At 48.6% G+C, this 12,980-nt stretch overlaps 1 protein-coding gene across 1 annotated transcript in view; it reads left to right on the forward strand.

The window, feature by feature from the left end:
- The window catches only part of LOC121297846 (inositol hexakisphosphate kinase 2-like), a 28,842-nt gene that overhangs the window by 11,528 nt on the left and 4,334 nt on the right, over window positions 1-12,980 (forward strand). The window contains 1 exon segment of the mRNA XM_041224381.1: window positions 10,143-10,511. Within this exon segment, the coding sequence (XP_041080315.1) occupies window positions 10,298-10,511 (214 nt within the window). The 5' untranslated portion in view covers window positions 10,143-10,297.

Raw genomic sequence — 12,980 nt, forward strand, 5'->3', positions numbered from 1 at the left:
CGGTCTCTCTGTGTGAGTTCTTCTCTTGAGTGGTGTGTTAGTAGCTAACTCTCTCTACTCTCTACTCGCTCTCTAATCTCTGAGGTCCTATCTACCTCTCTTATCCTAGTTTCTCTCTCTCGTACACCAGGCTCTTTATAATAATTCAATTGAAGACAGGCTTTGATGCATGTTGTATGAACATGCTGTTTGACTGTGCTGGTATGGAGAAGCAGGTGCTGTTTGTAAGCATGCTGAAAAATGCACACCAGCCTAAGATGTGATAAACTTGTGGATTCTGAGCCCCCCTTGTGTGGTGATGAGGAAAAACAAAGAGATCTGACTCGTCTTTGAATCCTCAGGACCAGAGTTCAGTGCTGTAGTCGTGTTTGTTTTCCCTGTGTCTGGTGCTGTGAAACAGTTAGACCTCTGAAATAATGACTCCGTTCTTTTTGCAGTTTCAGTGTCTCTGAGCGTGAACCGTGCGTGTGTGTGTGTGTGACCTGGTAAATGATCTGTGCCAGATTCTAATTTGGAAAGTTTCCAATCTGCTGTGAATAATTTTGGCAACACCTTTTAAAATTTAAACCGCGGTGTGGTGTTCCGCTGACTGCGCTGCTAGTGACGCCTGTGGCACGGCCTCTGCACTGGAAAACACTTCGAACAAAAAAAGAAATAAGAATTGTTGGCTTTGTAATCTTAGGCCTAATGCAAGTCAAATGCCACTTTGTTTTCTCGGTACGGTAAGTGGTGTGTGAGAAGGTGGCTGTATCTCTCTATTACTACAAGCTCATGTTCTCTGATTCTGTAGCACGTGTGTGTGTGTAGCATTCAGGTGCCTGTGTTTTAATAGAAGGTGATTCATTTGCTGTCTGTCTCGGTTCTCATTTAACTCCAGTACAGCCTGGAAAACACGAGAAAGCCTTACTGCTTCTAAGTATAACCCTAACGGAGTGCTAAATTAAACGTGGAAGCATGTCCATAGCATAGTCCTGGGACCCCCTGCAGCGGCTTAGCGAGACGTGCTTAACAGAGCTGCACCAACCCATTATTCCTGTGGCATTGCTGTGGACTGGGCTAATTTACCATTCCAGCAGAGACCAGTGAAGAAGCAGCTGCCTGGGTTTGTGTGGATCGCTGTTCTCCACAGAGTAAGAAAAGCAGCGATCATCACAAATCCAAGCAGCTGTTTCTACACTTGTTTCAATCTGAAGAATCATGCAGGTATAACAGCAAGGGTTCACAAATCCTGGGCTCATGGGTGTCATTAAATAATTCACTGATTAAGACCTGGAAAGAGGATAAGTTGGTTCGATTCAGTCATTTTAGGGTACAGATGGAACGAAGACCAGGAGAAGTGGAATTCCAGAATTGAGCCCCTGAAGGCTACCAGAGGCTCAGAGTGATTCCCTTGTGCTGCGTCGGTGTGCCAGTGGAAGGGAAGCCGGAGTGCTCCTTGACGTCTCCAGCTCCGCTCTCGCTCGCAGAGTGTTTCCGAAGGTCAGGTCTTTCCTAGGGGAGCGGAGGGGAGAGGATGACTTGCCCAAGCACCTCTCGGCACCAGCATGCTCTGAAATAGAATTATTTTTAATTTGTAATTGGTTTAATCCTGCGGGATCTGTTTTCATTATCTTGGTAGATAATATAATGTTACATAAGCAGATCTGCACTGACTCTGCTGCCTGAGGGCAGCCCTGTGTTGAGATCCTATTGGTTTCTCAGAAAGATGAGCAGCGAGGGATGAAGCTCCTTAGAGTGCTGGCTGAGCTCCACAGTCCCTTCAGCTCTACCCACTAGACCACACTCCCTCCCTCATCCCTCAGCTGTACCCACTAGACCACTCCCTCCCTCCCTCCCTCCGTCCGTCCCTCAGCTCTACCCACTAGACCACACTCCCTCCCTCTGGCCCTCAGCTCTACCCACTTGACCACATTCCCTCCCTTCTTCCCTCCTTCCGTCCCTCAGCTCTACCCACTAGACCACACTCCCTCTCTCCCTCCCTCCCTCCGTCTCTAAGCTCTACCCACTAGACCACACTCCCTCTCTCCCTTCCTCCCTCCGTCTCTCAGCTCTACCCACTAGACCACACTGCCTCCCTGCACGTCCCTTCAGCTCCATCTGTTATTTTTGTGAGGTTGCAAATTCCTGTTGAGTCTTGTGCAGCTCGCTAGTCTGAAATCAGCCCCTTTACTGTGAGTCAGCTCTATGTATTTGAGTTTGTCGTAATGATTACCAGTCCGTGAAACTACGAGTTTGAGAAATGCAAAGCCCCTCCGTCCTCCAGGCTGACATTTGTATGGGCGACGAGAAAAACAGAGCAGCTAATTGGATGAAGTATATAAAAATAACCTGCTGCCTAATCCCAAGAGTACAAAACGTAACAGTTAAGGATGGGAGCGAGTGTCTCTCTGTCCACATTAGCAGGAGGAGCTTGCTGTACAGATGCAGTCAGACACTGAGGTCCATCGGGAGCGAGTGTCTCTCTGTCCACATTAGCAGGAGGAGCTTGCTGTACAGATGCAGTCAGACCCTGAGGTCCATCGGGAGCGAGTGTCTCTCTGTCCACATTAGCAGGAGGAGCTTGCTGTACAGATGCAGTCAGACACTGAGGTCCATCGGGAGCGAGTGTCTCTCTGTCCACATTAGCCCCCCCCCCCCCCCCCCCCCCCCCCCCCCCCCCCCCCCCCCCCCCCCCCCCCCCCCCCAGGAGGAGCTTGCTGTACAGATGCAGTCAGACACTGAGGTCCATCGGGAGCGAGTGTCTCTCTGTCCACATTAGCAGGAGGAGCTTGCTGTACAGATGCAGTCAGACACTGAGGTCCATCGGGAGCGAGTGTCTCTCTGTCCACATTAGCAGGAGGAGCTTGCTGTACAGATGCAGTCAGACACTGAGGTCCATCGGGAGCGAGTGTCTCTCTGTCCACATTAGCAGGAGGAGCTTGCTGTACAGATGCAGTCAGACACTGAGGTCCATCATGTTTAGAGCAAGGCTGAGCTGGAGACTTTCTTCAGTGCAGTGAGGAGGACAGTCATGCCAGCCTGACTGAGAGCCTTGACGCTGGGCTGCAGCAGGGAGCCCCTTGAGCGAGCCGGGGAGGAATGTCGTTCGGACCCGTTCGCGCCTAGGCATTGGCCTGCCCCAGTCCGAGAGGAGAGCGATGGTGCGCTTGGCTCAGATAGTCCCCCTAGCCACTGTCCTGCCATGTCCTGTCTTGTCTGCTGCTGAATATGCAGTATTGCACAATGTCTTCGTTGTGTTGAGTCAGACCCTTGCTTGCATTGTTTGCAGTGTTTCTGAGTTTGCATTGACTCTCATGTAGTGCAAGTTTTCTATTCTGGACTCCTGGGCGGGGATCAGCACAGTATTGAAAGTTAATACTCATTGCAAATGCATTCAGAGATTTCATTTCAAACTATTGTTTACTGTTTGAAATATATATTTTAAGTATTCTGGGGACATGGCCGAGGTCCCCTCCTTAACAGCTGGGGTAGCTGGAAAAGCCCTTTTGATAGTGCATCATGGACCAGAGACTGTGCACATTAATACATTCATGCATTCATGCATATTCACACATTCACACATTCTCACATTCACGCATTCACACATTCACACATTCTCACATTCACACATTCACACATTCACACATTCTCACATTCACGCATTCACACATTCACGCATGGCACAGTGTCATTGTGTAAGTTCATGTGCAAGTGATACCTCATGCCCGGCCTGCCTGCCTAACAATGAATTTGACCTTTAAAGGTTTCTGAAAGGTTCAAGACACTCTGTCTGTCCCTCTCCCTCCCTCCCTCTCTCAGCCCTGACGCTCTTTCATTGCACATGTTGTCTTTGTGTCCCTGCCTGTGTGTATACGTTCTCATGACACTGGGACAGAGGGGCAGCCGGAGAGCTGCCTGGCTCCTGCAGTGAGACTGTGTGTCTGTGGGCTCAATGACAGCTGCTCCCTCGCACACCACCCTCTCCCCCCTCTCTCCGTCCCTTACTCGGGTAAACTGCACCATTCGGAAATGCTTGAGGAAACAGAGTACGTTCGGTGGCATGTGTTAGACTGGAAGTCGGCTTCAGTGTCGGTTCAGCACTGTTAAGTGCTTGGTGGTTCGGTGTCGGTTCAGCACTGTTAAGTGCTTGGTGGTTCGGTGTCGGTTCAGCACTGTTAAGTGCTTGGTGGTTCGGTGGTGGTTCGGTCGGTTCAGCACTGTTAAGTGCTTGGTGGTTCGGTGTCGGTTCAGCACTGTTAAGTGCTTGGTGGTTCGGTGTCGGTTCAGCACTGTTAAGTGCTTGGTGGTTCGGTGTCGGTTCAGCACTGTTAAGTGCTTGGTGGTTCGGTGTCGGTTCAGCACTGTTAAGTGCTTGGTGGTTCGGTGTCGGTTCAGCACTGTTAAGTGCTTGGTGGTTCGGTGTCGGTTCAGCACTGTTAAGTGCTTGGTGGTTCGGTGTCGGTTCAGCACTGTTAAGTGCTTGGTGGTTCGGTGTCGGTTCAGCACTGTTGAGTGCTTGGTGGTTCGGTGTCGGTTCAGCACTGTTAAGTGCTTGGTGGTTCGGTGTCGGTTCAGCACTGTTAAGTGCTTGGTGGTTCAGGGTGATAGAAACTACACGGCCCACACACACCAAGTCAAAGGAGAGGTAAACGCGGTCGCGCCCTTCCCTTCGCTCAGATATTCTCACGCTGGCTGCGGTGCGCTACACTTCTTATGACCCCTGTTCCTTGGTCTGGTTTTTATTGATCGGAGAGGCTTGAACTGTTCCGCTAGTCATTTGCAGATGATGTAAACGCAAGGCCCCCTCTTACTGGCTGGTGTTTGGCACGGGTTCAAGCGTGTGCTGCTGCTTGGATTTACAGACTGTTTTCAAATAAGCACAGCACAGCTGGGAGGCTGCAGAACATTAAAAAGGGAAGCTTGTTTCTGGGAGTTTAGAGTCCTGTCAAAACATACAAGTCACACCAGTCTAGCCAGTGGGACGCACTGCCTCCCAGACTCCTGTGATTAAACTTGGGTTGGGGTTGAGAGTGTTAGTCTGGGGGTGTATCAAAGAAAATGTCTGTCTGTCTGTCCGTCATCCACCTGTCCCTCTGAGAGCCCTGCTGTTTGTATTCACAGCCGTGCCTGCGGGTGTGAATTCCTAGCATGCTTGTTAATATTAAGCAGTTCCACAAGTTGGTTTAGTTTTGAAAACCTGGGGCAAGGTTACGGGCTGCCTGCTGCCAAAAATCAGAATCAGAAAGAATTTGAAATGTCATTCTCCAGAGTGCCTCCAATTCTTCTACAGAGAGCCACTTTCTAAATCTGGAACGAGGTCACCTGCTTTGCAATGTGGGGCTCTGGCATATTGGGTGGGCTTGACTGAAAACAGGGTTTATTTTGTTCAAGTAAAGGGGGGTTGAGAGGGATGCTGCTTTATGAACCCCTGTGGCTGGAGTGACAAGACTGTCAAAAAGTACAGTGTAAGTTTACACAAGCATGTCCTTTCAGCATTGTGTCTAACAGATCTGCATGGCTCTGTAACACTGCTGTGGGGAAAGAAAAGAAAAACCCTAACTATTACACTCTCAATAGTGCCGGCTTTTACAATGGGTAAAGAAAGTGAATAAGTGCAAAGACATTTTCCACAAGTAGTCTTTTTCCCAGTGTCTTCAAAGGATGACATTTAAGAGAAAGGCTTCTGGTCCCAGCTGTTTAATTCTGTTTGTTTTAGTGTCTTTTTGGCTTTGAGTTCGGAAACCCCACTGAACTGTTTTGATATTCAGGGCTGTCTCTGGTCTACTGGTTTCTGTGAATCTGTGACCCCCATGCTGGAGGGAAAGGGGGCGGAGTCCTCATGCTAAGATCAGGAAGGATGTGTGTTGCATTATGCATTTGTCCTACAGTGAGCTGACTGCGTTCCCTGTTTGGCAGTGTGCTGTGCTGTTCCCCTTGTATCGTGTATGTTAACTGTTTGAAAGAGGGGGTCAGGGAGGTTATTGTACTGGTGGAAAGTTGAACCCCTTCTTCACAGTGAGCTCAGTCCAGTGAGAGGACGAGGGTTAGGGTTAGTGAGCTGACTGCGTTCCCTGTTTGGCAGTGTGCTGTGCTGTTCCCCTTGTATCGTGTATGTTAACTGTTTGAAAGAGGGGGTCAGGGAGGTTATTGTACTGGTGGAAAGTTGAACCCCTTCTTCACAGTGAGCTCAGTCCAGTGAGAGGACGAGGGTTAGGGTTAGTGAGCTGACTGCGTTCCCTGTTTGGCAGTGTGCTGTGCTGTTCCCCTTGTATCGTGTATGTTAACTGTTTGAAAGAGGGGGTCAGGGAGGTTATTGTACTGGTGGAAAGTTGAACCCCCTTCTTCACAGTGAGCTCAGTCCAGTGAGAGGACGAGGGTTAGGGTTAGTGAGCTGACTGCGTTCCCTGTTTGGCAGTGTGCTGTGCTGTTCCCCTTGTATCGTGTATGTTAACTGTTTGAAAGAGGGGGTCAGGGAGGTTATTGTACTGGTGGAAAGTTGAACCCCCTTCTTCACAGTGAGCTCAGTCCAGTGAGAGGACGAGGGTTAGGGTTAGTGAGCTGACTGCGTTCCCTGTTTGGCAGTGTGCTGTGCTGTTCCCCTTGTATCGTGTATGTTAACTGTTTGAAAGAGGGGGTCAGGGAGGTTATTGTGCTGGTGGAAAGTTGAACCCCTTCTTCACAGTGAGCTCAGTCCAGTGAGAGGACGAGGGTTAGGGTTAGGGTTAGTGAGCTGACTGCGTTCCCTGTTTGGCAGTGTGCTGTGCTGTTCCCCTTGTATCGTGTATGTTAACTGTTTGAAAGAGGGGGTCAGGGAGGTTATTGTACTGGTGGAAAGTTGAACCCCCTTCTTCACAGTGAGCTCAGTCCAGTGAGAGGACGAGGGTTAGGGTTAGTGAGCTGACTGCGTTCCCTGTTTGGCAGTGTGCTGTGCTGTTCCCCTTGTATCGTGTATGTTAACTGTTTGAAAGAGGGGGTCAGGGAGGTTATTGTACTGGTGGAAAGTTGAACCCCCTTCTTCACAGTGAGCTCAGTCCAGTGAGAGGACGAGGGTTAGGGTTAGGGTTAGTGAGCTGACTGCGTTCCCTGTTTGGCAGTGTGCTGTGCTGTTCCCCTTGTATCGTGTATGTTAACTGTTTGAAAGAGGGGGTCAGGGAGGTTATTGTGCTGGTGGAAAGTTGAACCCCTTCTTCACAGTGAGCTCAGTCCAGTGAGAGGACGAGGGTTAGGGTTAGTGAGCTGACTGCGTTCCCTGTTTGGCAGTGTGCTGTGCTGTTCCCCTTGTATCGTGTATGTTAACTGTTTGAAAGAGGGGGTCAGGGAGGTTATTGTGCTGGTGGAAAGTTGAACCCCCTTCTTCACAGTGAGCTCAGTCCAGTGAGAGGACGAGGGTTGCTAGGTGTCCTCTCGAAGGAGTGTGCTCTGAATAGTAACGATAACGATGCTATAAATGACTCTGCAGGAACGAGACGGGAATGAAATGTGGTCAGTGGCTTTCGGGAAAACAGTAGGCACCACTTTGAAGGCTCCCACACAGAGGTCTTGATGCTATTGTCTATTTTAAACCAGGCTAGAAAAGGGCGCCCAAAAACCCAATCGTGTGTAACAGAGGAATGGTTTTTATTACAGATTAACAACACTGTTTTTTTAGGACTGTGCTTGCCTACTGTGCATATAGTAGCTGAACATCTTAAACCCACGTGTTTTGTGGTCTCAGAAGAAAGGAATGTGTTAGTCATTAAAGATGCCGGTCTGCCCCCTCCTCCCTCCCTCCTTCCCTTCTTCCTTGGTTGGTATTTTCTTTGTATTTCATCGCATGAAAGCTCACAGTGAAGATGAGCTGATGAGAAGACTCCAGAGTCCTTTGGGGAGGGTTTGTTTGGTACTGAAACTCTGGAACAGCATTCAGCATTCCTTGAGGGTGGGGCAAAGGTCCCACTGGCCAATAAAACAGCACTGGAGGCGGGGCACATTCGCTGTTGTTGTTTTGTTCAGTCTTCCTTTATTGGGCAGTGGCCCTGCTCACTGAACAAGCTTTGACTGCAGTTTTTCAAGAATGTTCTACAGTGTTCTGAATTCTACACCATGCAACTGCTCCAGATGACAACAGCAGCCCAGAACGGTTTTGTGAAAATCAAACTTTGCTCTTTCGTTCTCGTGAGGTGATGCTTCGTGGAAAAAGAGGTTAATAATAAGCTGGGTGATCCTGTTTGATGTCCAGTTCCTTGAGGTGGGTTAGGAGCAGCTTGGAGACCTGTGCTGAGCTGTGGGAAGGATAGCAGGAATTGAACAGGGTAGAGGCCCTCCACCATCACAAATCACTGTGTCAGCTTGGAACAACAGGAGAGTATTGTGAAAATAGCTAGAATATGAGCGATACATTTATCAAAGATGCAGAATAAATTCAGCCCCCCCCGCAGTGGAGGAAGTGGTACAGACAACAAGCAACGAGAGAGTGTGAGAGAGGGAGAGAACTAAAGACGAGGTCGCACCTAATCTTTATGACCCGGTCCTGACTGCGTTCCTCCGCTTTTTCCATTTCCCATATCGTTAACGGTGGCACGCTAGTGACTGCTGCTCTAATCCCACTAATTGAGTTTCTTTATCTTGTAACTGGTTCAGGTATATTTCCAATGTGTTAAGCAGCCGTTCTTTCCTGTTTGTCTGCGTTGCTCTCCTCTCCTCTCCCCTCCCCTTCCCTTCCCTCCTCTCCTCTCTCTCTGATCTCCTGCACAGTCTGACCCCGGTCACTAATGGGTTGGGAGCTCTCGTTCAGGTCTGGTAATGAAAGGGTTAAGTACGCTCACACGTAGCTGATGAAAGGCCCCCCAATGGCTGGCAGGCTGGCTGGCAGTGAGGGGTTATTTTAAAGGTTAAAAAGTCCTCTGTGTGAGGAGGGGGGGGGGATAATCTGATGTTTTAATAGCATCCCTACTAGATCACAGACATGCAAGGACAGTCCTTTAAAGCATGAGCAGAACGTTTCTCAGTGTTGTATGGTAAGAACTCTTGCAAGCTCCCCCAGGAGCGTGGTTATTCCCATCCTAGGCAGAAGTCCTAGATGTGTGGCTGGAGCGGGCAGCCAGTCTGGCTCTGATAGGAGTTGTCTCATTTAATATGTTTAAGGTTTTGTGTTCACACACAGTATTATTATATCACAATGTGGTTGTGTGATGGCAGTTTTTATTTAAGAGATTTTTAAAGCCAGTTCTGATTGGAAGGTTTTTCTCGTTCTGAACAGTAAAGGGCTGTGCTGGCTGCTGGAGGTGCGCTCTGTCTGGTAGAATAACTTGCTTGTGTGAAATCATGTAATCCGATCATTTAATAGAGCGTCAATATTTAGCAAACAAAAATGAAGTAGCCTAGACGGAAACAAAATGTCTCTGTCTATGTATAAATCACAGTCTATCAAATAAGCCCAGATTGCCTACGTTAGAAACGCCCAGTGTGAGTGCAGAGAGCCCAGCTGTCCTTGTTTGTTTGAAGCCCCTGGCCCTGTGTGTGCAGTTAGTGGTGTTGCAGCTCCTCTGATATCCCACAATCTCAAGAGTAGCCGTTTCTCCATCCTCGAGCGTTTCTGAATGTGCATGTGTGGGGTTACTTCTCTTTAAATTCCTGGCATTTCACAGCACAACGATGAGGTCGTTTTTCTCTCGGTTTTTGTTTCTGTGTCTTTGTTGCATTGAGTGCCTTTCCTCGCTCTCACGCTCCCTCTAGTGGCTCTCCACACTGCAAGAGATTAAAAAGTGTTGTGGTGAGGTTGGAAGAGAGAGAAACAGCTGAGAGCAGCAATCTCTCGCGCGCTCTCTTGCTGTCTTTCGTTTCCCCCCTCCACCACTCCCCTCCCTTTGTTTGTCAGACCCTGCCTAGCTCAGTTTCCACCCTGACGACAGCTTGCAGCTGCTCTGATTGGCTGTGCTGTGGAGGGGTGGGGCTGAGCTGTCTTGTTGTGATATTTTTCTCAGAGCTGTGAGCTCATTGCCTCAGTTCAGGACCGGGTGCTCTTTGGGCTGCATCTGATTTGAAAGCGCACGGAGCAGCCTAGCACAGCCCTTTCTTCTTGATTTTATTACAAACCGTGCTCACTGAAAGACTCACATAGCCTTGATGTTTTTGTAAACACTGAGAGCTGTTTGTAATCGGGCCCCTCTGTGTTTGCATTGCAGCGCCCGTGTGGAACAGAGACAGCCAGAGGAAGGATCACACAGCCCTGCTGCTTCCTCTCAACTCGCGGGACAACAAGGCTTCCTCTCTCGGCTCAGCGCCAGTCATCCCGTCCACCCCCGCACCCCCCCAGCTGTGTGTCTGATGCCCTTTAAAGATGAGCCCTGCTCTGGAAGCCATGGAAGGGGAGCAGCAACGCTACGCCAACAACAAGGGGGTCGTGCTTGAGCCCTTCGTGCACCAGGTGGGAGGCCACTCCTGCGTGCTGCGCTTCAGCGAGCAGACCATCTGCAAGCCCCTCATCCCCCGAGAGCACCAGTTCTACAAGAGCCTGCCGATGGAGATGCGCAAATACATCCCCCAGTACAAAGGTAAGGAGCCGGCAGCATCTCTCTCACACACACGCTGTGCACGGCATTGCACTTCAACATGTACTCCTGTTGTGTATTTATCAGAGTCGTTTTATACATGCAGCGGGGAAAAACAGCACATCCAGCACAATGTCTCCCCCCCCCCCCCCCCCCCCCCCCCCCCCCTGTTGCCAGTGGAATTGTTTTTCGTTTAGGTGTGTGTGTGTGTGTGTGGTGGCGCAGGGTTCACAAGGCCAGGGACAGGGTGCTGCATTTGCTAATGTCAATGTCCTCGGACACAGGCAAAGCCTCTGGCCCCGGGTTTGACTAACACAGCAGATGGGATGCTTCTGCGGTGTGTCTGTCAGCCTTACCCAAGGGATGTGAGGTAGAGGAGCTGAGAGGTAAGTGATGCAAGGTGGGGCGTCTCTTTAAAATAAATCCAGGAATGCTATATATGAAGAATATAGAACTGTACCTGTGTATATTTCATATCTGTTCATGTATGTGTGTGTATAAACTCGTTTGCATTGTGTGCAGATAGATGTTGAACAGTAGCTCTTGTTGTCATTCTTAATAAACAGGCAGTATTAGGGCTGCTTGCTCTCTGATGTTAGCTGCTGTTTTTCAATGCATTCTTCATGTCATTTGGCCCTCGTGCCGGTGTTTAATTGTTTTGCTCATGCATATAGACAGTGTGAGTGTGGTTTATACAGCTCAATGTATTACGATACACTGTTCATTCCATGAGTATGTGATCCATACACTAATAAGAAGAGCTATTCAATATCCATTCAAAACACAGTTTTTGAAGTGCAGTGCCAGCTGAATGTGCAATATTAGAAATGGATTCAGTGCAGGACTGATCTAGTGCTCCAGTGGGGCCCTCTCCTCTGTCCTCTCCTCTATCTTCTCTATCCTCTCCTCTATCTTCTCTATCCTCTCCTCTGTCCTCTCCTCTATCTTCTCTATCCTCTCCTCTATCCTCTCTATCCTCTCCTCTGTCCTCTCATCTATCTTCTCTGTCCTCTCCTTTATCTTCTCTATCCTCTCCTCTGTCATCTCATCTATCTTCTCTATCCTCTCCTCTATCCTCTCTATCCTCTCTTTTGTCCTCTCCTTTATCTTCTCTATCCTCTCCTCTATCCTCTCCTCTCCTCCCTGACCTCCCCTGGAAAACAAGGTGGAGTCCAGGGCCGGATCCCGTGGGGTTAATCATCCTTTCCAGTCAGCCAGGCCTGTTTGCTTCATATTTACATCAGAAAGAGGAAGCAGCTCACAGCAGGCAGGCTCCTGGGTCCTCGTGCCCTTTTCTCTTCTGGAAGCAGCTTGCTAGTAGAGGGTACATTGTTCTCGGTCCCTAGATTGATGTTGCTGTTTGTCAATTTACATTTTATTCAATTTGATAATGTGTACTTTTTCTGTTTTTACTTTTTTTTGCAATAAAACAGATTCATATTTTTCAGTATTTTCTTCTAGTTGAAATGAATGTATAATGTGTATGTATTGTTTGGACCAGCCTGCCTGTGCAGTCAGTTTGCAGGGGATCTCGATGGTAGAGCCATCTCCATGCCTTGTTTGTCTGTGTCCCCCCACCTGCCTACCTGCCCCCTGTGCCCAGCGTCCTCCTGTGCCTCAGAGACTCGCTGCACTTTGTGGAATATGAACTGGTGTGAACCCAAGTCCCCTTCCACTGCCCTGTCACTGAGACTTGAGAGACATTGACCTCCAAACACACACATACACACAGATTCAGAGTCATGTTTGATCTTGTTACATGTTTCACAATCCATGAGCAAACCCAAGTGGAATGGACTGTCCTGTGCCTCTGTTGGGACTCTGTGCCAAGCTGTACAGCAAACCTGCTGCTGTGTGTGGGAGGGAGGGAGGGAGGGGGGTACGCTGAAGAGACTCTGGGGGTTCACTTTGCTGCTCTTTTCCTCGGTGTGTGCTCTCCTCATGTCGCCTCTGTTCTCATTGGATGGAGGGATTGCACTTTGTATTTCACAAACAACAATAAAAGTTACCCAACTCCAAACAATTCTGGACTCTTGTGTTCAGGTCATTTACCAGGGCAATTACAACGTGTTTATGATTCCTTTTTTTCTTCTTCTTCTTATTTTTATTATTATTATTATTAATTGTCGTTGAGCAGTAGTGAAATCATTTGTCATGGCAATAAAGGTAGTGTTTGTCCCGAGTGTATCGGCCTCTTGTGATTTATTGTTTTGAGTCTCACTTTGCTGAGGGATCATCTTCTTCCTACACACGTGCTACTCTGTGTGTGTGTCCTCTCTCTCTCTCTCTCTCTCTCTCTCTCTCTCTCTCTCTATGTATATATATATATATATATATATATATATATATATATATATATATATATATATATATATATATAATTTTGACTATGCAGCTGTTTGTCTGTCCAGATCTTTTGGCCTCTGTTAGGTTGAGATGCCTGGAGACAGTCTGTAGAGGCTGGGGATTCAC

The sequence above is a fragment of the Polyodon spathula genome, chromosome 23, assembly GCF_017654505.1.
Source record: "Polyodon spathula isolate WHYD16114869_AA chromosome 23, ASM1765450v1, whole genome shotgun sequence".
In the NCBI taxonomy this organism is placed as follows: Eukaryota; Metazoa; Chordata; class Actinopteri; order Acipenseriformes; family Polyodontidae; genus Polyodon; species Polyodon spathula.